The sequence below is a fragment of the Molossus molossus genome, unplaced genomic scaffold (genome assembly GCF_014108415.1).
Source record: "Molossus molossus isolate mMolMol1 unplaced genomic scaffold, mMolMol1.p scaffold_m16_p_4, whole genome shotgun sequence".
Classification (NCBI taxonomy): Eukaryota; Metazoa; Chordata; class Mammalia; order Chiroptera; family Molossidae; genus Molossus; species Molossus molossus.
Window position 1 is genome coordinate 64,598,488 of NW_023425377.1, and position 23,333 is coordinate 64,621,820.

The 23,333-nt window shown below is 46.5% G+C and overlaps 1 protein-coding gene across 3 annotated transcripts in view; it reads left to right on the forward strand.

The window, feature by feature from the left end:
* SLC18A1 (solute carrier family 18 member A1) overlaps positions 1-19,268 on the forward strand; it is a 32,290-nt gene extending 13,022 nt beyond the window's left edge. Inside the window, exons 5-16 of one of the 3 annotated variants that reach the window (XM_036240949.1) lie at positions 1,101-1,184; positions 2,014-2,106; positions 3,656-3,745; positions 3,987-4,030; positions 5,632-5,692; positions 5,775-5,870; positions 14,460-14,538; positions 15,693-15,744; positions 17,045-17,108; positions 17,378-17,497; positions 17,712-17,845; positions 18,909-19,268. In XM_036240949.1, coding sequence (XP_036096842.1) covers positions 1,101-1,184; positions 2,014-2,106; positions 3,656-3,745; positions 3,987-4,030; positions 5,632-5,692; positions 5,775-5,870; positions 14,460-14,538; positions 15,693-15,744; positions 17,045-17,108; positions 17,378-17,497; positions 17,712-17,845; positions 18,909-19,022 — 1,031 coding nt within the window. In that variant the 3' untranslated portion in view covers positions 19,023-19,268. Of the gene's footprint in view, positions 1-1,100; positions 1,185-2,013; positions 2,107-3,655; positions 3,746-3,986; positions 4,031-5,631; positions 5,693-5,774; positions 5,871-14,459; positions 14,539-15,692; positions 15,745-17,044; positions 17,109-17,377; positions 17,502-17,711; positions 17,846-18,908 lie in introns of all 3 variants that reach the window. The other 2 variants (XM_036240951.1, XM_036240950.1) reach the window with 2 other exon arrangements.
* The last annotated feature ends 4,065 nt before the right edge of the window (positions 19,269-23,333 follow it).

A 23,333-nucleotide genomic window follows, 5' to 3' on the forward strand; every position in this document is an offset into this window, starting at 1 on the left:
TTGGTAAAAGATATAGGGAGAACCAACCTTGAGCAGATTGGAAATCAGAAGGCCTGGGTAAGGGCACTGGAGGCCACGCAAGGAGAGACCAAGCATATGCATGTTTGAGAGACAGTGTGATCATGTCTGGAAGGAGTGAGAGATTTTAAGACATCAAACAAGCAAAGACATCTGTAATGAATGGGCAAAGGGATTTGAATTCTGCTGATACAGACACTCTTGGAGGGAGTATTCCGGGGCTTTGCACTGGAACTGGAGGTGAGACATGTCTGCACCTACCAGCCCTACCACCAACACCCTGTAATTTAGTTTTTTTATACCGTATTTCTGTTTGGTTCTCAGTTTTGTGTATGTTAGTCTCTAGTAGACTGAATCTCTTCAAGAGCATGAACTGAATGTCTGTTTCACATCTAAGAGTCTAGCACAGTTGCATGCTCAGTACGTATTGCTTAGTTAATACTCACTGATTTGATTTGGCTAAAAGATCTTCCAGTATGAGGTAAGGAGAAAGATCTGATTGGATAGCAAGATATTACTGTGATATCTACCCAATGCCTGTGGTCCTTCAAGTACACATAGCTTTTTATTCCCATCCTTCAGATGACCCAGTGGGGCCCAACAATGGCAAAGGTCAAATCTAGATGTTACATCTGGAGGATCCAGAAGTAGGAGCTAAGGGCAAGTTCCCAGCCCAAGGCACTGGGCTTCTGAAACAGCCCCAATTCCAGTGGGCAAAATGTTGGATGTTGGGCTCTGGGCAAGAAAATTTGGAAATCCAGCCAGCTTTCTGTCTTCCATGTGGTGAATCAGTTTATGCTTCTGTGGTTTCTTAGTCTTCATACTAATTAAAATGCAATCCTGATTCAGGGTGGGAGATTAGAAAGACAATTCCAAAAACAGGGAGCAGTTTTTATTAAAACATATGCATAGCTGGGCGAAAAATGAGAAACATCTGTAACAAAAACAAATTAATAAATGAAAAAAACAAAAAAAAACGTGCACAGTGGCTCATCTCGGTAATATATCTGGCGTGTCTCCTGGTGGCCAGGGAACAGAGGCAATATGTTAACTGTAGCGTTGTTGCTCTTCTCTTTGCTCAGTGTTTGCTTTTTCTGGTACCTACACCCTGCTTTTTGTGGCTCGGACCCTTCAAGGCATTGGATCTTCGTTTTCATCTGTAGCAGGTAACACTGACATCTTACACATACACACACCACCTCATTTGCCATCTCTTACTACTGTCAGACCCTATTATATGATTCATATGAAAACATTAAAGACAACAACCTAGAAGGCAGAGACTGTGATTCAAAAACAAGATCATTATAGAGTTGCTGAAAGTGTCTATTAATTCCTCGGGCTGACGTTACCTCCTCTGATAATGTTTAGCTGCAGCTAGCTCTGGTCAGAGCAAGCCCGAGGTAAAACCATGACGCCAGACTTTCACGTAATGCCACTCTGTGGTCTTTTCTTTGTCCCCTCTTACCGTTTTATAGGAAGAGTAATGTTAATAGTACCAGTAACACCAGCACAGTTTGTTAAATGTAATCCTCTGCCGTTTTACAGGTGAGCGAATGGGCAGGAGGGCCCAGCCACGCCCTCCTCCAGGCCCTCGGTGCTTTGCTTCTCCTCGGCACCCCCACTGCGTAGAGCGGTGCGCCGTGCTCATAGGTTTTCTCTTCCTTGACCTAGTCTGTATCTCTTCATCCAGAGAAATGTGCTAGGAAATGACAAAGTGACCTGAAATACAGTGTCCTGGGATGATGGTGCTCTGTGTCACCTTCCCAGAGACTCGATTTCCAGCATGTACTGAACAAGAGGAATTAGCGATGTGGGCATTTGGGGCACGAGTGGGGAATTGTTTGTAAAATACTATGGGTTATACCTTGCAAAACCCCTCAAGGCGAAACTTTAACTAAGATGATCCCTGGAGATATAAAAGGGCGAAGGCCAGGAACCCTGTGAGAGAGGCAGACAGCCGCTGCATGCTAACTCCATCTGTCACCTCCTCAGGTCTTGGGATGCTGGCAAGTGTCTACACTGATGATTGTGAGAGAGGCCATGCCATGGGAATCGCCTTGGGGGGCCTGGCTTTGGGAGTGCTGGGTAAGTGGCTTCTGACCCCAGGTCTAGGTTCTAAGGGTCAGGTACTGCAGACTCTCCGGAAATGGCTCCAGAAGGCAGGTGTTCCTAAGGTCATGGAGGACAGTATTTTCCTTCTTTCTCTGTCCAATCGTGATTTGAGTCTTTCTGAAATTTTGCCCAGGAAAGGTGAAATTTCTTTCTCCTTATGAAGCTGAATAGCCCTCATGGGCCTGGAAATGGTCCAGAGACAGAGTCTAGTGAAGGGAGCAAATCTTCCCACGTTAGCAGCCGCTGCCTCACCTCTGCTTCCACACATGGCCAGCTGTGAGAACGTGCTCTTGGTCAGGTGTTGTACTAAATGCACTGCAGACACAATCTCCTTTGATTCTAAGCACCTTCCTCTAAGGAGGAATGAGTGTCCCTCGATAGAGATGAGAACAGGAAAGGTTAGGTAGCCATCCAAGGTTGCACAGCCAGGAATGCCAGAGCCAGGATGCAGATGCATATTTCCTGGGCTTGAATCCCAAGCTTTAAACCATAGGCTGTCCTTTCTTTGAGACGCATCCTCTTATAAATTGATTAGTCCAACAAGCCATATACTTTTTCTGAGCACTTATTACATGCCAAGCACAATGCTGGCACAGAGGGGATATAGGTAAGAGGCCTCAGATATGGTTCTTTCCCTGTAGGGTCTTGCAAGCTAATTGGGGAGAAAACACTAAAAGTCTCTTCCCTGGTTCATACCCCACCCTCTGCCACCACAAGGAAGAAATGGAACAAAACCTCTGCTCTGTCAGTACCCACCTACCCACACACTCAAGCTAAAACTGCTGCAGCCGCCTCCTTTCTCTCTTCTCACTCCCAAATGAAGATGCCCACTGTACTCTCTACAACCGCTTCCTCAAGGTCAGCTCCTCATCACGCCTCAGTTGGAATATGGCACCAGCCTCCTGCCTGATCTCTTGCACAGTCTCTCCTCCCTCCAAAGTGCTCCCAAAGAAACTCTCTATGCCCAGAGCTGGTGGTATTTCTCCCCTGCTGAAAAGCACTCATGTGTCTCCCTCGCCTTCAAGGTCAAGTAGATGCTTTATCTGGATATACGGGGCCCTTAACTATTTGACTTCAACCTTCCCCACCTCTACTCCTTCTCTCCCAAATACCCATATTCTAGTACAACTGACTTTCTTCTGTTTCTTCTCCAACTACACTCTCTTTTCTGACACCTCTGTGTTCTTCACATGTGATTCTTCCCCGCCAGTGTTCTCTACCTGACAAAGCCCTTGTGGCCTCTTGCACTCCACTGTGCTTACACAGCACTTTGTAGATGGAACCTTTACTGCTGAACTTCCCTTTTTACCATGTTCTAATTGTTCGCCCCACCTCCACCGTGCTCATTTCCCCACTAAAATGTAAAGACCTTGGAACCAGGTCTTCATCTCTAACCCCCAGAACCTCACGTGAAGCTCAGCCCCACGCAGGCCTTCAGTAAACTCACTGTGTCCATGTAGACAAGTCACACTGGCTGGGAACTGGCCCCACTCTGGAACCTGTGCCTGCTTTGCCTTTCCAGTGGGAGCTCCCTTCGGAAGTGTGATGTATGAGTTTGTTGGGAAGTCTGCACCCTTCCTCATCCTGGCCTTCCTGGCACTGCTGGACGGAGGTAAGCCAGCACCAGAGGCCATCAGGTGGGTACTAGCCCCTGTCAGGTTGGGAATGCCTTGTGCTGTGATGTCTGTCTGGACGTGCTTGGATGGATTGAAGACTATGCCATCCTAGAAAAGAATAAAAAACTTAAGGAATTAGATCTATATATGATAGGGTGATAGCAGTGTGGCTATTAATGAAGCCTCCAATTAATCCGTGGATAAACTGAACTGTCTCTCTCCCTCTTTCTTTCTTAGCACTCCAGTTTTGCATTTTACAGCCTTCCAAATTCTCTCCTGAGGTAAGTAGACACCAAGCTCCATTGCCAAGAGGTATGTAGGATGGCTAAGGGCAGTGACCCAGCATCTCTAGATCATTTCTGTCATACCATGAGAAGAAAGGGGAAGGGAATGGAGTCAGAGAAGTGAGAATTGTACTTTGATTCCCAGATAGGGAATCATAGGGTCATACTTAGGGCAGTGCAGGGGATGGTATAGGAGTCTGGCTTGATGTTGGACAAAGGTGGGGGAAGGGTCTTATGAAGAATCAAAAAAACCTTATAGAGTGTATGTACACACACACACACACACACACACACACACACACACACACACAGCCATGTACTACATAACAGTGGTTTTGGTCAACAACAGACGGCATATACAATGGTGGTCCCATAAGATTATAATGGAGCTGAAAAATTCCTATCACCTAATAACATTGTAGCTGTTCTAATGCCATAGCCACCATAATGTTGTAGCGCCATGTATCACTCATGTGTTTGTGGTATAAATACACCTACTGGGCTGCCAGTTGTATAAAAGTATAGTACATACAATTATGTGTAGTACATTATGATATTGATAATAAACAACTATGTTACTGGTTTAGGTATTTACTATACTATACTTTTTATCATTATTTTAGAATGTACTCTTTCTACTTATAAAAAAAGAATTTGTTGTATAACAGTGTGCAGTGGTGCACCAGCAGTGGCCTCATCCATCTCGTGTTTACTGTGTTTCGTGTTTGCATCATTTTCTTTTGTGCTTGATTTTGTACAGTAACATGCTGTGCAGGCTTGCAGCCCAGGAGCAATGGGCTGTACTGTATACCCGAGGTGTGCAGTAGGCTATGCCGTCCAGGTTTGTGTGAGTGCACACTGTGATGTCTGCACAAAGACAAAATTGCCCAGTTGCGTTTCTCAGAATGTAACCTCATTGTTAAGCAGTATCTGTGCATGAATATATACATAGTCATGTGCTAAGTTTATATATACACATATATACAGTCATGAGTTTAATATATATATATTTAATACACAGTGTGGGGCAAAAGTAGGTTTACAGTTGTAAGCACACGAAACAGTTTATTCTTGTATTATTTATTAATTATTGTGTTATTTTCCATACACACACACAAACACACATATATTCAGAACCAGGAAGGAGACGACGATTTTGGGACCTGAGTATTCATAGTTATAACATCCCAGGGCTAGAGAAGACCTTACAGGCCACCCAGACAACCTCTCCCCCAAGAGCATCCTTACCAGTTCTCATTTTGTCACAGTTAAACATCGGAGTTGGTATTTGTCTGACTCTAAGCCAAAGATGGCTCTGGGAAATCTGTATCAAACCATGAAGGAAGAAAGATAAAAAATGCAAAAAACATGAGAAAGTTTGTTCTAAATATCTTGAATTTGTAGCCAAGCCAGACCAAAGTGTGGGTAACCTGGGAACCCACTACTTGTGATTGGCATCTGAAGTTGGGGCGGCCTTGTGGAATTGAGCCCTGACCTGTGGGGTCTGTGCTAACTCCAGGTCTGTACATTCTCAGATTCTGTGAAAACAGAGATTTATATACTATACAAATGGAAGTTTTTGTTGTCCATGTTCTCAGAGTACCAAGGGGACTCCACTCCTCACACTTCTCAAAGACCCTTATATCCTGGTGGCTGCAGGTAAGCTGACAATACCCACGTTGGGCTGGGAGAGTCTGGGCTTCAGGGTGGCCATGGCGGCTCACAGAACTGTCCCCCCCAGGCTCCCTCTGCTTTGCCAACATGGGAGTGGCCATGCTGGAGCCCACACTGCCCATCTGGATGATGCAAACCATGTGCTCCCCTGACTGGCAGCTGGGTGAGTGACCTTGGTCTCCAACTCAGGCTTCTGCAGAGGTGTGTGCTATGGGTCCTTTCTCAGATAATAGAGAAGCATCCCTAGAACCGGGTCTTAAGGGTTACAGATAATGTGCTTCTTTCATAGAATTACCTGCCCATTCACACCTGTGAATCTAGCCTGATTGGGTAGGTAGTTCCTCTAAGAAGCAGCCCAAGAAGGACAGGCTGGGAGGGATTACAGGGCTATAGAGTAGCAACTTCCTGTGTGGTAGAACCATTAATTACCTCTAGTCAGAAGACCTAGGTTTTCACTTCTATTGATTGCCTATGCAAACTGTGCGGATCACAGAGACTTCCTGAGCATCTCTAATAGAAACAATTGTGACGACTGCAATTGAGCCCAGAATCAACAATCACCAGTCACTGCCTGATGCTGGTTTGCTTCTAATATTCTCATCTCTAAAACAGGCATAAGAATACTATCTGGTTCAAAGAGTAATTTGAGCCTTGGCCGGTTTGGCTCAGCAGTTGGAGTGTCAGCCTGCAGACCAGAGAGTCCTGAGTTCGGTTCCTGCTAGGGGCACATACCAAAAAAAAAAAAAAAAAAATAGAGCAAAGAGTAATTTGAGGAATAAATGGCAGTCTTGCACCTGTAGAATATTAATATGCACCACCATTACAGTCCACATTTTCTCTCTTCAACTCCCCTTCCACCATGTTACTTATTTATTTTTCCACATCTTTATTGTTGGATGTAAAATGTATTACAGATGTTCCACATTTTTCCCCCATTGACCCCCTCCTCCCCACCCCCGCTCCCCTCCCGCCTTTTCCCACACTATTGTCTGTGTCCATTGGTTATGCATATAAGTACTTTGGTTTATTTCTTCCCCCCCACCCCCCCAACCCCTTTCCCTTTGAGGTTTGTCAGTCTAGCAATGAATTTGTACTTCTTAATCTCTTCACCTTTTTCACCCATTCCCCCAACCCCCCTCCCAACTGGCAACCAACAAAATGTTCTCTGTATCTATGAGAATGTTTCTGTTCTACCTGTTCATTTTGTTTGTAGATTCCATTGTTGATAGATATGTATTCATTGCCATTTTGTTTGTTCACATATTTTATCTTTTTCTTCAAAAAGACCCTTCATCATTTCATATAATAACGGTTTGGTGGTGATGAACTCCTTTAACTTTTTCTTGTCTGGGAAAGTCTTTATAGGGCCATCGATTCCAAATGACAGCTTTTCAGGATAGAGTAATCTTGGTTGTAGGTTCTTGCTTTTCATCACTCTGAATATTTCTTGCCACTCCCTTCTGGCCTGCAAAGTTTCTTTTGAGAAATCAGCTGACAGCCTAATGGGAACTCCCTTGTAGGTAACTAGCTGCCTTTCTCTTGCTGCTTTTAAGATTCTCTCTTTGTCTTGAACCTTCTGCATTTTGATGATGATGTGTCTTGGTGTGGGCCTCTTGGGGTTCATCTTGTTTGGGACTCTCTGTGCTTCCTGGACGTGTATGTCTGTTTCCTTCACCAAGTTAGGGAAGTTTTCTGCCATTATTGTTTCAAACAGGTTTTTGATTTCTTGTTCTCACTCTTCTCCTTCTGGCACCCCCAAGATGTGAATGTTGGCACGCTTGAAGTTGTCCCAGAGGCTCCTTACACTATCCTCATTTTTTGGCATTCTTTTTTCTTTTTGCTGTTCTGATTGGGCATTTTTTGCTTCCTTATATTCCAAATTGATGGTTTGCTCCTTGGATTTATATACTCTATTATTGAAGCTGTGTAAATTATTCTTTATTTCAGTTAATGCCTCCTTCAATTCTAACTGTGCATCCATGATTTCTAATTGGTCCTTTTTTTATGCTCTTGAGGCCCTCCCTGAGTTCACTGAGGTTCTCACCAAGTTCATTGATCATCCTTATAAGCAGTATTTTGAACTCAGCATCTGTTAGGTTACTTATCTCCATTTCGTTTAGTTCTTTTATTGGGGTTTGGTTCTGTTCTTTCATTTGGGACCTGTTTCTTTGTCTCCTCATTTTGGCTGCCTCCCTGTGTTTGTTTCAGTGTATTACGTAATGAGAGGTATGGGGCTCGCTGAGACCAGATGCTGCTCGTTTGAAAGAATTTAGGAAAAACCTGAAGCAGGATCCAAGACAGGCCAATCCTATGGTTAAGCAAGTGGCAACAGCTTGGTTGGGCTTCAAAGTTGGATGGGGTGGGGCGGGGCCTCAGGGAGTCACCAGGGCGGGGCTACCAGTGTGAGCCAGGTTGCTGGAGTCTCAGATATGGCGGCTGTCTGCCGCCCCAGGGCAGGGCTCACCAAAGGAACAAAGGCCTCTTACAGCACGTTTGTCCCGGAGAAAGCCCCCTCTCCAGCCCTCGCTCCAGTGCCAAACAGCTCAGTTCTTCCCTGTATGTCTCTGGAGCCCCTCGAGCTGCCTCCCCTCCAAGCTTAGAGGGAGAGAGTCCGAGAAGTCCGTGCGCGGGCCCTTTAAGGAGCTGCCTGGGGCTCCAGCCGCTTCAGCTTCCCTGAGCCTCAGTTCCCGCTGGTTTTCCAGCCAGAAGTTATGGGGATTCTCTTCCTGGCACTGGAACCCTGAGCGGGACACCTGGTGTGGGACGGGGACCCCTCAGTCCTCAGGAAGGACCTTCCCAGCCTCAGGAGCCTCCTGATTTTTATCCGCCACACGTGGGTGTGGGACCAGCCCGTTGCGCCACTGCCCCCGCTGCCCCGCCCCTCGCGCCTCCGCCCCTCCTACCAGTCTGGATGTGGCTGCTGCTTTAATTCCGTAGTTGTAGGACTTCCATTCAGCTTGATTTCAGGCGGTTTTGAATGATGGTTGTTCTGTAGTTTAGTTGTAACTTTGATGTGGTTGTGGGAGGACGCGATACCGCCTTTACCTACGCTGCCATCTTGACCGGAAGTCCCCCACGTTACTTTTTTTGCTATCTTTTCACCTCTAAAAAGGAGCTTATGGAATACGTTGTTCTGTGGCTCTCACCTAGGGAAGGTGCTGGGCTCTGTACCCCAGTGGAGAGCTCTGGGCCCAGGACAGAGGCCCCAGCTTCCTCTGCTCCATGGAGAGATGTCCTTGTGACTCATCTGAGCTTAAAGAGGAGGTGCTGGCCCTTTCCAGGAAGCCTGAGGCCAGGGACAGAGAAGGCTACGTGCAAACCGTTCTGTCACTGCAGGGAGGAGAGACATATGGGGCCAGAGGGGAAGCCGATAAGGCCCTGATATAGCTCAGCATGCAATAAAAAGCTCTAAATCTAATTTTTTAGGGGACGATGCTAAGCAAGGCTCCCAGCCTCAAATTGAATTTTTCTGGGCTGCAGCTGCCTCTGACCATGACAATTAATTGAGTTAGTCAGTGCTCAGTCAATCAGCGTCCCCTGCCCCCGGGCTCCGGCTGTGCAGGGGGGAACCACAGCTAAAATGGCCCTTCCCCAGCCTTCTTTACCCAAAGGAGAGAATATTAGAAGCAAACCAGCAAAAAGCAGTAAATGGTGACTTGTTGACTTTGGGCTTAATTGTAATCGTCACAATCATTTCAGGCAGCACAGTTGGCCTTGGCAGGAGAGGCAGAGTGGCAGGTGAGACCTGAGAGAGCTCACAGCATGAATTCACTAGGTCCCCCTTGCAGGTGAGGCTGCGACAGTAAGTCAGAGCTCAAGGAGTCTTTGTCTCTCGCACAACGTTCCTCCGTGCTGTCTGTATCAAATAGCCTGGAAAGCTTGTTAAAACTCAGTTATCTGGGCTCCACCCAGCAATTCCGTGAAACAAGTTTGCATTCCTAGTAAGTTTCTGGGTGATGCTGAGATGGCCTCAGTAACCACACTTTGAAAAATATTCCTCAATTTAAGAAACCATGATCTACTAAACACCTTCACACCTATCCTGCTACTCTTTACACGCCTTCAACCAAGCGGAGTTTTCTTTGCTTGTTTGTTTTTTACTGTTATTACATTCTCGCCACGATTTCTCTTCGTCTGTGCTGTTTCCTCCACTTGGAAATATCTACTCTATTCACTACATGCCTACATGTCTGTAGTTAAGGTCCAGCTCTCCCTGGAAACCTCCTCTAGCTTGGAGTTTCTGTGTCCTTTGTCCATGGACCTGACACAGTGCTAGATCCTGGGCTGAACAACACAGTCAGTTTCCCTGCCTTCCATAGTGTTTGTTGTAAAACAAATACTGAACCAGTTATTGTATCATTAATCACTTAAAGTACCCTAGAAATAAATATTTGTGATATTTACTTTGCTACTTTAACATGTGGGGATTTTGATTGTTTTTATTTTGTGATTATCATAAAGAATTACTGTAACTTCTATTTAAAATGTGAAATTTTTCTGAGAAAAAAAATAAATTAAAAATTCAGATGTTGACTCGAAAAAAAAAGAAAAATATTGCTTAGATACTGCTCAAAATTTTTTAAAAACCGAGCTTCTCTTCAGAGTTGTTTTCAGAATTAAATGGATCTATGAATTCTAAAAGGATTAGCACTGTGCATGGGATATGGGATATACTCAGTAAATTAAAATCATTATTATTTTCTTAATTGTTTAAATCACTTTGACAATCACAACTGTATATAATCCGCACCCCTTGAAGATGTGCTGTGAAAAATACATGTGTCTGTGGACATACAGTCTGGAACACCTGTTCTGCACAATGCGCCCCTGAAATGCAAGCTATTCCCAGGTCCCAAAGAACAAACCACTCTGAGGAAAATCTCATTCAGAAAGTTTCACATCATTTAAAATGACATTCGGAGGATGATCTAGGAGGCTAGTAGGGTTCCTAGAGGAACTTGTTTCCAGATAATCAGGTGAACAGTTGAGAAGTTACAACTTCTAATTTTTTTAAAGCAATTAAACATAAACAAAAGCATACAGGGTGAAACAGATCGCCACACGTGCAGGTTGACTAGACAGATCCAATAAAGTACACTTCACTTCCGTCTGTACGAGAGAATATTAAAAGCAAACAAGCCATGAGCCCGTCCCTGGTGAACTGTTGACTTTGGACTTAGCTGCAGTCGTCGGGACAGTTTCTGTAGGCAGCAGTTTTCCCTCAGCGCAGAGGCAGAGAGGCTGGGGAGATGCACGGAGCCTCACACCCCAGCGGTCCTTGTACCAGAGCCATCTGGCTGCCACCCTGGGTGTGTGGGTGGCGGGAACACCTGGAGTTGGAGTGAGAAGGACAGGTCCAAGTCCTGACCCTGTTTCTTATCAGATGATACTAATTAAGGCCAGTGCTCAGAGGGTACTTAATCTGTGCCAGGAGCTACGCATCATGTCTTTTAAGCCTCACAGCCAGCCTATCTAGTAGGAATTACTATTATCTCCACAGTTCAGAGGTTTCTTATTCTGACCCAGTTTCCTATTACCCTCCCAAACCCTGGGCCTTACGAAACTTCCTGTCATGGGCAAGGTCCCGGTGCCCTCAGCCTCTTCTCTGTACATGCCCTTCATTTCTGGAGAACACCGTTTCATGCAGCCCTTGTGGTGGAAGTCCATGTTCCTCCTTTGCTGCTTCTGAATTATTTCTTCTTTCTCCTTCAAAGACCCCACCTCCTTTGAAGATCATGTTGTTAAATTATACCACCCACCCCTCTTCATCGCGACCACCCACTGACCCCTTAGTAACTCCTTCTCATTCATTAAAGCTGTCAGTACCTGCTTGTTTCCCTTTTCACGTCTATTGTCATTTTTTGTGATGTCAATATCCAGGCCTATTCCTTAATCTGCTCTGTTGCAATGATCTTTTTCTCCTCTCCACCTTAACCAATTAACCCTTCATTTAATCATGACTTCACAGCCTTGTTAATTGTATCACCTCTGAAATCTTCGTTCTGAGCAGTCCAGTTATCACCTCACATATTCCCTGCTCAGGTATTCTAATACCCCAAATTTCGGCCACTTTGAGATCACTGTTGGCCTCAGTTCTTGTTCTGTTCCTATCACTACTCATATCTCCACTTCTGTCCTTACCCAGCTTGGATCCCATCATGCCACTCCTTTAAAAGCACTGGTATTCCTCTGCCGACTCTTCCCTTGGGTTGGCTCCTGGCAAAGCCTAGACTCTGGTTATGCCTGTCTGGTTGCCAGCTCCTTGTCTTCACACAGCAGTGGAATGAGGCTGTAGAAAAACACACAACCATGCTGTTGGTCTCACCTTAGACTTATGGCCATTATAATCTTTTTTTAAAAGTTATTTTTAATTATAGTTGACTAAGGTCAGTTTTTACACTGTCCAACAAGCTTTCTCTAAGTCCCCTAGTTATGTTCTTCTTCCAACTTCCCAAAATGATTATTTTACACTTCTCCATTCAGACCTCTTATTCAGCCTCATCCCTTCATTCTCAATTCCTAGTCATTGAGGAGATAGACGAAATGAGAAGGGAGCTCCCATGTTTCCATCACTAAGCACGCTCACTCGCCTGCGCCTGTGCCCACATCCCTGCCTTCTCTCTATGGATGAAGCGTCAACTCCAGACTCCTTTTTTACCACCCCTTTCTTCTGGATTCTGTGCCCTCTCACCTACTCCATTGGCTTATCCTCTTCCCCTTTCCTATATCCTCCCTCTCTGCTAACTTTTATTTATTTATTTTTTATCCTCACCCGAGGACATTTTTTCCCATTTTTGGTTCAGATAGAGTGGGAGGGAGGGAGAGGAAGAGAGAGAGAGAGAGAGAGAGACATCGATGTGAAAGGGCCACATCAAGTGGCTGCCACCTGCATGACCAACCAGGGCTGGGGACAAACTGCAACTGAGGTATGTGCCCTTAGCGGGAACCAAACCCGGGTCTCTTTGGACCGCAGGCCGGCGCTCTAACCACTGAGCCAAACCAGCCAGGGCTCTGCTAACTTTTAAAGGTAGGAGACCTCAGAGTCTCATACCTTGGGTCTCTGCTCTTTCCTACCTGATCTGGGTGGGTGAGCCCAGCCATACCTATGGCTGTAAGAACCACACATAAACCGGTTAGTTGAACATTTGTACCCGTGTGCCCAGCTGCCTGCTGTCTCCAGTTGGACATCCAGTGAGTCTTTCAAACCTTTCAGGATCCTTCCAAGCTCTTCCTTCATCTGTCTCCAGCCACCCAGTTCATTAAGACAAACACCTGAGTCACCCTTGATTTCTCTCCTTCCTCCTCTCCCACTGTGCCTGTGCCCAGTCCAACAGGAAACTCCACTGACTGCCTGCAAACCTCCACGCACTCACCTCTCCGCACAGCGGCCTTGCACTGAGGCACCACCGCTTCCCTCTGGGTTCTGCAGCCAGTCCTGGGCGTCCACTCTTGTCCTGAAGCCACTCTTCTAGAACAGACTAAGTCGTTTCTTCTTTAAGTGTTTGCATTGAGTGGTGTTTTGGGGGTTTTTCTTTGTTTTGTTTTCCTGTTTAAAAACTTCCTTTTGGTTATTGTAGTTTCAGTTTAAATGTCGCCTTCTCAAAGGAGCCCTCCCTGACCCCCGAATCTAAGTTAGCCCTATTCCTGGTCATTCTGTCACGTTAAGTTTTCTTCACAAAACTTACCGTTTTTCAAAATTATCTTTTTCATTTATGTACTTATTTATTGTCTGTCTCCCGCCCCTTGAGTATAAGCTCCCTGAGGACTAGGATTTCCTCTGTCTTATTCACCCCTCTATTCCTAGCCTCGAGAAAACTTGGCATATACTAAAAGCTCATTAAAAGTACTAAATGAGCCCTGGCCGGTTTGGCTTAGTCGTTAGAGCATCGGCCCACGGACCAAGGAGTCATGGGTTTGATTCCGGTCAAGGGCACGTACCTCGGTTGTGGTTCATCCCCAGCCCTGGTTGGGGTCATGCAGGAGGCAACCAGTCACTCTGTCTCTGTCCCATCAATGTTTCTCTCCATCTCTCTCTCTCTCCCCTCTTCCTACTCTATCTGAAGATAAACAGAAAAATATCCTCAGGTGATGATAAAAAAAAAAGTACTGAATGAATGAATAGATGACTGAGATTCAGAGAGGGTAAATAAATCGCCCAAGGTCCCAGAGCTAGCAGTTGGCCAAGCCACGGAGAGAACCCAGAACTGTGGGGCTCCACAGCCTATGCTCCTGAGTGCCTGACTACTGTCACAGAAGCAACGTAACCAGGCCTTCAGTCTACAAAATACTTGACCTACGTTATCTAATTTGCTTCTCAGTGTAAGAAAGCTCAGAAAGGTTTAGTAACGTATCCAACATCAGGACCTAAGCAATCGAAGGGCAGGTAAATAGCAAGGCAGGGATTTTACCTCCCAGGAAGTATATATGTCTTTCTCTAAAGCTCATGTTCTTAGGCAGATAAGCAAGGGTATTTTATACATGAGAATGGCTCATTAGGGCTGTCTTTCAAGAGTCTAAGTGGGGAGCTGGAAGTACGTTAAATGTATTAAAGCTAAACAGAGTTGTGCCCCTGAGGAAACAGAGGCGTGGGACCCTATGTCATCTGCTCTGGGTTTGCACAGGCATCTCCAACCCACAGAACACCCTGGCTTGCAGTCCTTGGAGGTAATAGGGGGCTTCACTGTCTTGTAGGAAATGGGGTGTTTTAGAGTAAACAAGATGTGCTGAAGTGCGGGCCTGTGTCTCTCTACAGGTCTAGCTTTCCTGCCTGCCAGCGTGTCCTACCTCATTGGCACCAACCTCTTTGGTGTGTTGGCCAACAAGATGGGTCGGTACGTAGACTGGGGCTGTGGGAAGAGCAGGAGGAATGTTAGATAGGAGGGCCGTCTGAGGTTTGTCCCTGCACCTGGGATGATGAGCAGCGTCTCTGAGGTTGCAAGTTTAGCACAAATACACACAGGCACGCACTGCCCACTGGGAGCCTGGCGGTGGCTAGGTGGTGAGGGCCGTGAGGAGGAAGGATTGTCCTGAGCTGGTTGCTATGGAAGAGGCAGTGGATATTGGAGGGACAGCCTTTACTTTCCAGATGTTCAGTGTCCAGCTGAAGAGATAAAATAACCCCACAGAGAACAGGTATGAAAAAGAGCGTTACTATGGGTGCAGTGGGTACCACGCTGTGTTTCATGGAGCCCATGAGGCCACCAAGGGTTGGGGGCTAAGAGGTATGAGTCTGGATTCTGTTCCTCCACTACGGTGAGAACAGCTTTATTTTATATTTGTAGTTCAGCGTAACGATTTTAAAACTAAGTTTGGAAACAGCTGCTGTAGGAGATCAGAGAATGAAAGAAGTTTGTTATTTATTTTTTTTATCCTCACCCGAGGACATTTCTTCCATTTTTTTGTTCAGATAGAGTAGGAGGAGGAGAGAGAGAGAAACATTGATGTGAAAGGGACACATCGAGTGGTTGCCACCCACACGACCCAACCAGGGCCGGGGACAAACTGCAACTGAGGTACGTGCCCTTAGCGGGAACTGAACCCGGGTCTCTCTGGACCGCAGGCTCTAACTGCTGAGCCAAACCAGCCAGGGCAGAAGTTTGTTATTTTGTTGTTGTGGTTTCTGAGACCAACTAAAATGTGGATAGGGGAGAGGTTGTCCGAATTGGGAAACAGCAAGAATTGAGTTTGAGCATTACCTTCTCAGTCAGCTGGTTCTTCTTCTAAGGGAAGGAAAAATAGTTCCCACTGCGCCTCCTGTGCTTCCACTGTGGGGAGAGGTATGGAGCCAGGGAAGAGATGGGGGAAGCGAAGGACAGAAAGGGCTCGCCTGGTTCAGACTGGTCACCTAGAGCTGCGTTCATCTTCTGAAGTCCTACGGGGCTCCTGGAGTCAGGAGCGGTACGACCAGCCGGCGCGCAGTGATGGGGCGTCAGGTGGAAAGGATGGCTCCCTTTGGCGCCATGTAATGACAGCTCTCTCTTTTCAGGTGGCTTTGCTCCCTGATTGGCATGGTGGTAGTAGGTGCCAGCTTGCTTTGTGTAAGTATAATAAGGTTTCGTTGAGAGAGAGAGAGAGAGACCCAGACATTTAAACACCACTTTTCTTTAAAATGAGTGGAGGGTTGACTTGGCAAGGACTGTCAGAAAGACCATTTCTGCATAAGTAGGAATTCAGCCTTGGGAGAGATGCCACCAGACACCCCATTGAAGAGAGGTAAGGAGGGAGAGGCAGAGGGCAGTGGGAGGGCTAGGGTTCGAGGTCTGAGGCTCCATGTTTGGGCATATGAAGCAATCCATGCTGGTATCTGTTTCTGGGGCCAGCAAGATGGCACATTTTATGACTTCATTTGTTCATCCCACCCTGACAAAACCCATAAGCCATGAGGTGAACCATCACCTGTGCATCAGCCTCCAGCACAAGAATCTTAGATAGAAAAAGAAGAATAAAAAAGAGAGAGGGGGGCATTTCCATTTTCAAGAGCCCCCTTCAAGCTTTCTAAGCCTATTTCTCCTCTCCGTAATGGAGAGCATAAGCACACAGGGTCGCCAAGATAGTCCACATAGACCACAGCAGTGTCTGGCATACAGTGAGCCCCAGTGAATCTTAGCCATACTATTAATGAAATAGAAGTACCCTTTGAGGAATCTTCCCCAAAACCATTATCAGCCTCTAACATCTAAATGGTACATTAAACCTCTGAATGGGTGAGTAGTATTGGGATAGCAAGTTTGGGTGACAAATGCCCAGGGAGGAAAGTAAGGAACCAGCGGAGAGGGAAGGAAGGCCTCTGTGGGTGCGGGGAGGGTGAGTGAATGAGCTGCTGATGTGGCACCAGGCCTGCCACCTGCCCTCTAGCTTATGGGTAATTCGTGCTTGGTTTCTTGCTCCAGTGGCTACCAAGTTAAGACTTAACCTAGACCTTTGGACGATGTTGCTCTTTGAAATGAGAGGAACTGCGTTCAGTGAAGAGTAAGGCCAGAAGTGCGTGTCTGGGTGGAGGGGCTGGATGATGGGGAGGGAGAGTCCATGCAACAGAAAAGGACCATTGTTATGATATAATGCAGTTAAATCTGAGATTTAAACTTGATCTGGCCACTAATTAGCTCGGTAACTTTGGACAGGGCATTTGACCGAACAGCACCAATCTAGTTTTTATATCTTGAACATGGAGTAAAGAGTTTCTTCATAAGGAGGTGTGGGAATCCAAACAGGTCATGTACGTGGCACAAGAACACTGCGTGCACTTGGTGTGAGAATGCTGTGCTGCTGTGCTGCTGTGCTGCCCCCACGTGGCCCAGCTGGACTCCGGGTGAACCCCTCCCGTCTTTCCTACTGCAGGTTCCTCTGGCTCGTAACATTGTTGGCCTCATCGGTCCCAATGCAGGCCTTGGCTTTGCCATAGGTAAGAGGTGCCCTTAAAGGAAGTAAGAAGACCCCGAATGTTGGCTTTGGGTCAGACCAGAGGAGGTTCATGGAAAGGCAGAAGGATGAGGACAGCTGGCAGGGGTGGGAGAGATGGGGTCATCTTCCTACCTGTAATGGGTGTCACATTGAGGAGAGGGACAGCAGACTAAGGCAGTGGACAAAAGGGAGGAGGAGAGGAAAGATGCACAACAGGGAAGGGACTGGGGGTGTTGCTGACTAAAGGTGCCCTGTTTGCTCTGGCCACAGGCATGGTGGATTCCTCTCTGATGCCCATCATGGGACACCTGGTGGACCTGCGCCACACCTCCGTGTATGGAACTGTGTACGCCATCGCTGATGTGGCTTTTTGCATGGGCTTTGCTATAGGTATGTTGGTGGGAGAGAGGAGAGCACCTGAGACCTGGTGTCCAGTTCCCAGACCTGTTTACCAGCTGGAAGTGGAGCTGGGAGGCTGATACTCCCAAGGTTCTGAAGATATCTGACCCTGGGGCATCCTCTAGATCACTCGCTAACCCTCCTGTGGTGTCTTCTGTGTGATCAAGGCCAATAAACACTGGTGACTTTGATTTTTTTCTCACAGGCCCATCCACTGGGGGTGTCATTGTGCGTGCTATTGGTTTTCCCTGGCTCATGGTCATCATCGGAGTCATCAACATCATCTATGCCCCTCTCTGCTACTACCTGAGGAGTCCCCCAGCCCAAGAGGAGAAGCTTGTAAGGGGCTTGGACTACTGCTTAAAAAAATCTAGATTCCTTTCCATGTCTCTCCCATTCCTTTTCATTCTGTGCTCTTATTTCCCCCTCTTCAATTGACTCTGCTTTGCTATGTTTTCTGGTCCCCTTTCATCTTTATCTTTTCTCTGTGGATTTCCTTATGTTCCACTCTCTACATAACCACTTCCTCTCTTACAGCAGGCAGTTAAACAGGGTTTTAAGTAAACAAGGAAAATGGGAAGTTTGTAAAGAGTTGGGAGCAGGGACCATCAAAGGCATTGTGTAGTTGTTGTAGCTACTAGCAAAGCATGTATTACCAAATTATCTCCCTAAAATGGATAGAATTCCACTGGGTTCATGAATTCATTCATTCCTTCCTTCTTGCCTACCATGATCCTTACCAGGTCTTCTCTTAAAATACCAAAACCTCGCCCAGCCGGTGTGGCTCAGTGGTTGAGCGTTGACTCATGCACCAAGAGGTCAACAGTTCAATTCCCAGTCAGGGCATATGCCCAGGTTGTGGGCCAAACCCCGGGGGGGGGGGGGGGGGGGGGCGGGAGATGCAGGAGGTGGCCAATCGATCTTCTTTCTCATTGATGTTTCTATCTCTCCTCCCTCTCCCTCTAAAAAAAAAAAAAATTTAATTAAAAACAAACAAAAACTCAGGGGAGAGAACCACAACATATGATTTTAGTTAACATGATCCTTTCCTCGTATTGCAGCATGAGCTCCTGAGGGTGTGGGTGGGTTAGGGGTGGATGAGTGGCTGCTCAAAGGAACAGTAGAAGAAAGGAAGGTCTGATGGGGGTGGTGCCGATTTCAGCTGGAGCCTGCACTGCCCCGTAAGGATTCGGTTACAAGCTATCAGATGTGTGTCTTGCCTAGGGTTGCTACAGGCAGGTTCCTTGGGAGGCATGTACACGCACATAAAACAGAAAGACCAGCCTTTGCTTGTCCCTGGAGTCTTTCCTGAGCAACCCTAGACTTGGATGAGCTAGCCGGGAAGGGAAGAGGAGACTGAGGAAAGGTATGCAGTGCTTTCTGTCCCTGCCTCCCACTGCAGGCAGTTCTGAGCCAGGACTGCCCCCTGGAGACGCGGAGGCATGCAGTCCAGAAGGCCACGAGGGCGTTTCCACTCGGGGAGGACAGCGATGAGGAGCCTGGCAGCGAGGAGTAGAAGCAGACGGAAGTCCCTGAGCCTGTCACATGTGGTTCTATGAGACTTGGACTTTAGTGACCACCTCTTCTGGAACCGGATCACCACAGGCCGCTCAATAGGCTTCACTTCGCTCTCCCCTGGGTGTCTCTTCACCTCCCTCCCATGGATGCCAACCCGAGCTCTCTCCTCACCCCTGTAGCTCACAGCTCTCCCTCCAGCTTGGATGCTTCAGGTGGCCCATCTTTTGTGGGAGGACATAGTGATGCTTTCTCCTAGGCTTCTAGGAGGCTGATTAAACTTGCCCTGTGACAGGTTCTGCAAGGAGTGACTCATTTCCTGGAGGCAGCAGAGAGCGCAGTGTGTCCCTGAAACCAGTGGGGTGACTGACAAACCTCATTTTACCTGTTGTGTGATTTTCTTGGGCACATTCCCAACAGTCTCCCAGGGTTTTATGCTCTGTTCCTCCCTGAGCTTTTCCAGCTAAGTTGAGAAAGCATTCTCAACATTTTACTGCTGCTAAATCACCAGTTGGGGAAATCTTTTTGCCTGGGTTTTAGTGTTTCTTTCCTGTGGCAAAGCCTGCGGCTGCTACCTTAACTTTTTTCTTGGTGAACGGAAGACTCTTTTCTTCATTACCAAACGGAAGGGAAAGCACCTGTTTCTCTTGTGCTTGACTACTGGCATTCTCAGTGTTTCCGCTGGGTTTCCACCTTTCCTAAATTACCTCCTAGGCTCTGGGAAATAAAGGTAGGAGGACAGGGGAAAAATTAATCCCAAGATTTTATGGGAAGAAGTACAAAGCAACTGCCCTAAAATCCCTTCCAACTGTGGATTTCCCAATTCTTTCCTGAGGATCATAATGAGGCATTGTTCACACTTGCTAATGAATGTGTTAGTACATAATTCAGACATGGTCAACTAGATGCTCGTTTACAACAAAGGAAAAGGAAAGTCTGTGAGTAGATACATTAGGTACTATAAACATTTTTACTTTTTGCCACTTTTTCGAAATAGTTATTGAATGATAGAGTTTCAGGGAGATGGGAGACATGGCACCCACCATCTATTTGGGCAAACGGTATGCACAGTATAACAATGACCGATGCTGTACGTTACTGGACACTGTGTTCAGGCACAAAGAAGCAAGGATGCTTCTGGTCTGGGTGGAGAATCATGGCAGAGATGGAGCAGAGGCAGGAATGGAAAGACTCACAGGTACAGGCTGCAGGGTGCCTGGGTGTCAGATCGGGGTGTTCAGGCCTGACTGTGGAATGCTACCTGCTCTGACGATTGTATGCCTGTGTGGGAGTTTGGTGGGTTCAGTACGAGCTCTGAATCATCAGAACACATTCAAACTGAACCTCAGTGAATCTCGTCACTTGGACAATGCAGGACTGATTTATGGATATATTTTTAGGGGGTTGGCATTAACTAGAGTTGCCTGATATGCAAAACCCATGTGCTTATATCGTCATTTAGTCAGGATGATGCTTGTCTCAGATTTTAAAGAACCTCAATCTAAAATTAAGAAATCATTTGTCAAAATATGTAAGCCATAACTTCAAACATAGCTGAGCGGAGGCCTCTGTGCCTGCTGTGCAGAGGTGGGGGGAGGGTCGGGGCACTGACCGTGGGGCACTGTGGATTTTCTCAGCCGCATGGAGGAGGGTTGATAATAAAGGACGGGCTTGTTACAGAAGCTGTTAACACATTTAAAAAATTAGGAAGACATTTAGAAAGAGGAAGTCATTCTTGACTTGCCAGTTAACATTGAGCAATATAAAAGATATTTAAGGAGAAACTAATATAATTTATTTAGATGAGTCAACACCAGGCACTCCAAGTCGGTCAGGGCACACTTTTGTTATTGATCAGAAATAGGTCATAAACATAGCCTGTGTATGAAACATACAAGAAGGAGAATCACATAAAAATAAACAGTTGACTTTGTTTTTTTTAGTGGCTTTACAAATGTCATGAAGAAAAGAACGCATGATACACTTCCCACATTTGCAGACGACACTAAGTCCTTCCAAAAACGAAAATACCAACCCAGCAAGAATGTGCCACAAGTTGTTTTTTTTGTTTTGTTTGTTTTTATAAAAGTACCATAAAATGTCAGATGGCCTCTGCTGTGAAAATGTTCAGGATATGCATTTCCCCTTGCGGAAGGGAGGAGGCGCAGAGATTTGAAACATATTCTTAGAGAGGCTCGAACTACCAATCACAGTGCAGCAAAGACGACAGTGGACCAATGAGCTATGGTGCACCCTGGGCGTTCTCAGAGATGAGCCTGAAGACATCCTAGTGCCGGAGCACAGAACCTGGGGTGGAAGCCAGAGCGCCTCAGGTTAAGGCCATAACTCCGGAGTCAGGGAAAATGCAGAGGGGGCATGTGAGATGATGAGTGGGCGGTGTGGAGAAACAGGAAAATTCCCAGAGGGTTTCATCATCGCTGTGGAGAAGTCCAGTGCCATTTGATTCTCAGTCTGAATGGGATCTGCTGTTGCTTTGGCTTTTAGGATCTTATGTAAAATCTTCTGAAATTTCACAAGAGTGACTCTTGGAGGTTTTTATTCATTGTGCTGCAGTCTTACAGACTCCTTTAATCTAGAGAATCATGTTCTTTTGTTCTAGGAATTGTACAATCTCCTTGATAGTTTCTTCTTTGTCTGCCTTTTGCTTTCTTTCTGGAAATCCGATTTGTTGGCTGTGGGCTTCTTGGATTGATTGATCTTTCTTTTTACTTCTGTTCATTCCTTTGAACATACTTTGTTCTGCTCTCTGAGAGGTTTTCTCAATTCTACATCCAGCTGGTCTTTGTAATATAGTTTTTTTTTTTTTTATTTTAGCTATAATTCATAAGAGCTTTCCAATTCCTTATAGCCTCCTAATCTCATTTCATGGCTGCAGTGTTTTTTTCTCTCAGAGTGGGTCAAATTATTCTTTGCTCCCTGCATCTGTATGTTTCCTTGGTTCCCATGTTGACTTGTTTGAACTGCCTTTCACTGTGGAGACTTTCTTTTGAAAATCTCCTGGAACTGTGATGACTGGGCCTTGTGAACCAACCCCTGGGGTGACTGGGTGGGAGTTGCTTTTTTATTGGAGAGCTCCCCAGTATCAGTGTCTGTTGGTCTCGTCTCTAAATTTCTCAGTGGGACACTTCCTGCTGGTGTGCGGATGGGTGGAGTCACATCTTTGGAGCAAAGTGGCTTAAGGGGGCTCCGGTGGGGAGTGGATCTCAGTTCCTCACCCTCACTGTGTTGCCAGTGGAAATGGGGTTCTTCCACAGAGTCACAAGCAAGCATTTCAGGGACCCACACGTGGATGGATGACGTGTAAGATTGAGTGAGGCTGGAGCAAACACAAAGGACTGTCCCCAGATGTCCGGTGTCTCACTCACGCGCAGATGGTTCGGCTCCGTCCCGCTGTGGAAGAAGTCCAGCTTTGTCTTCACCAAGCCCAGAAGAAGGGCCAGAGTCCAGAGATGTTGTGCCATTACCTGGCATCAGCAGGGCATACAAAGCTGCCATGGTTCAGTTTAGTCCTTAACAAAGCTTAGTCCAACTCAGTGTCCGTCCCCATCTGGCTAGCTTAGTCTCTGTTCCCGGCTGCACTCTGGCTGGCACCTCACTTGCACACCTAGGCCCCCACTTGCAGCCCACCCAAGCTTGGGCTCACAGGGCAGCTGCAGAGAGAGAACATGCACGAACAGGCAAATGAATGGGCGGACGCTTGCTACCGAGACTGCTTTTGTTAAGCTTTATATTACCTCGGGATTGGGAAGGGTAAGTTTTCTTTGTTGTTGTTTTGTTTTTTTATTGATTGATTTTAGAGCAAGAGAAGAGGGGGGGGTTGTTGTTCCACTTATTTACACATTCATTGGTTGATGCTGTATGTGCCCTGAGTGGGGATCAAAACCTGCAACCTTGGTGTATGGGGACGATGCTCTAACCAGCTGAGCTACCCAGCCAGGGCAGTTTTCTTTCAAACTAAGCAATCTCTTTCCTGGCTCTTTGTGAGTTTGTGCTGGGCATTTTCCCTATACAATCCCTTTCCTCCATCTTTTGGGGTTTTGTGTCCCTTATCCAATCCAGTTCTTTCCCCAGATGCCTCCCTTTTATGGTTGCCATCTTGGTTTCTACTGTGCAGATGCCCAGCAAAGGAATTTCCCCCTTACTGGTTCTTCCTCCCTGCCCCAGTCTGCAGAGAACAGACCAGTGGGAGGCTGGAAAGCCTGTCCTTCCTCCCTCCTTGGGAAAGGGGGGGTGGGGTAGGGAATGTTAATCCCTTGGTGGGGATTTGGCCATCTCCTAGGGTGTCTAAAAC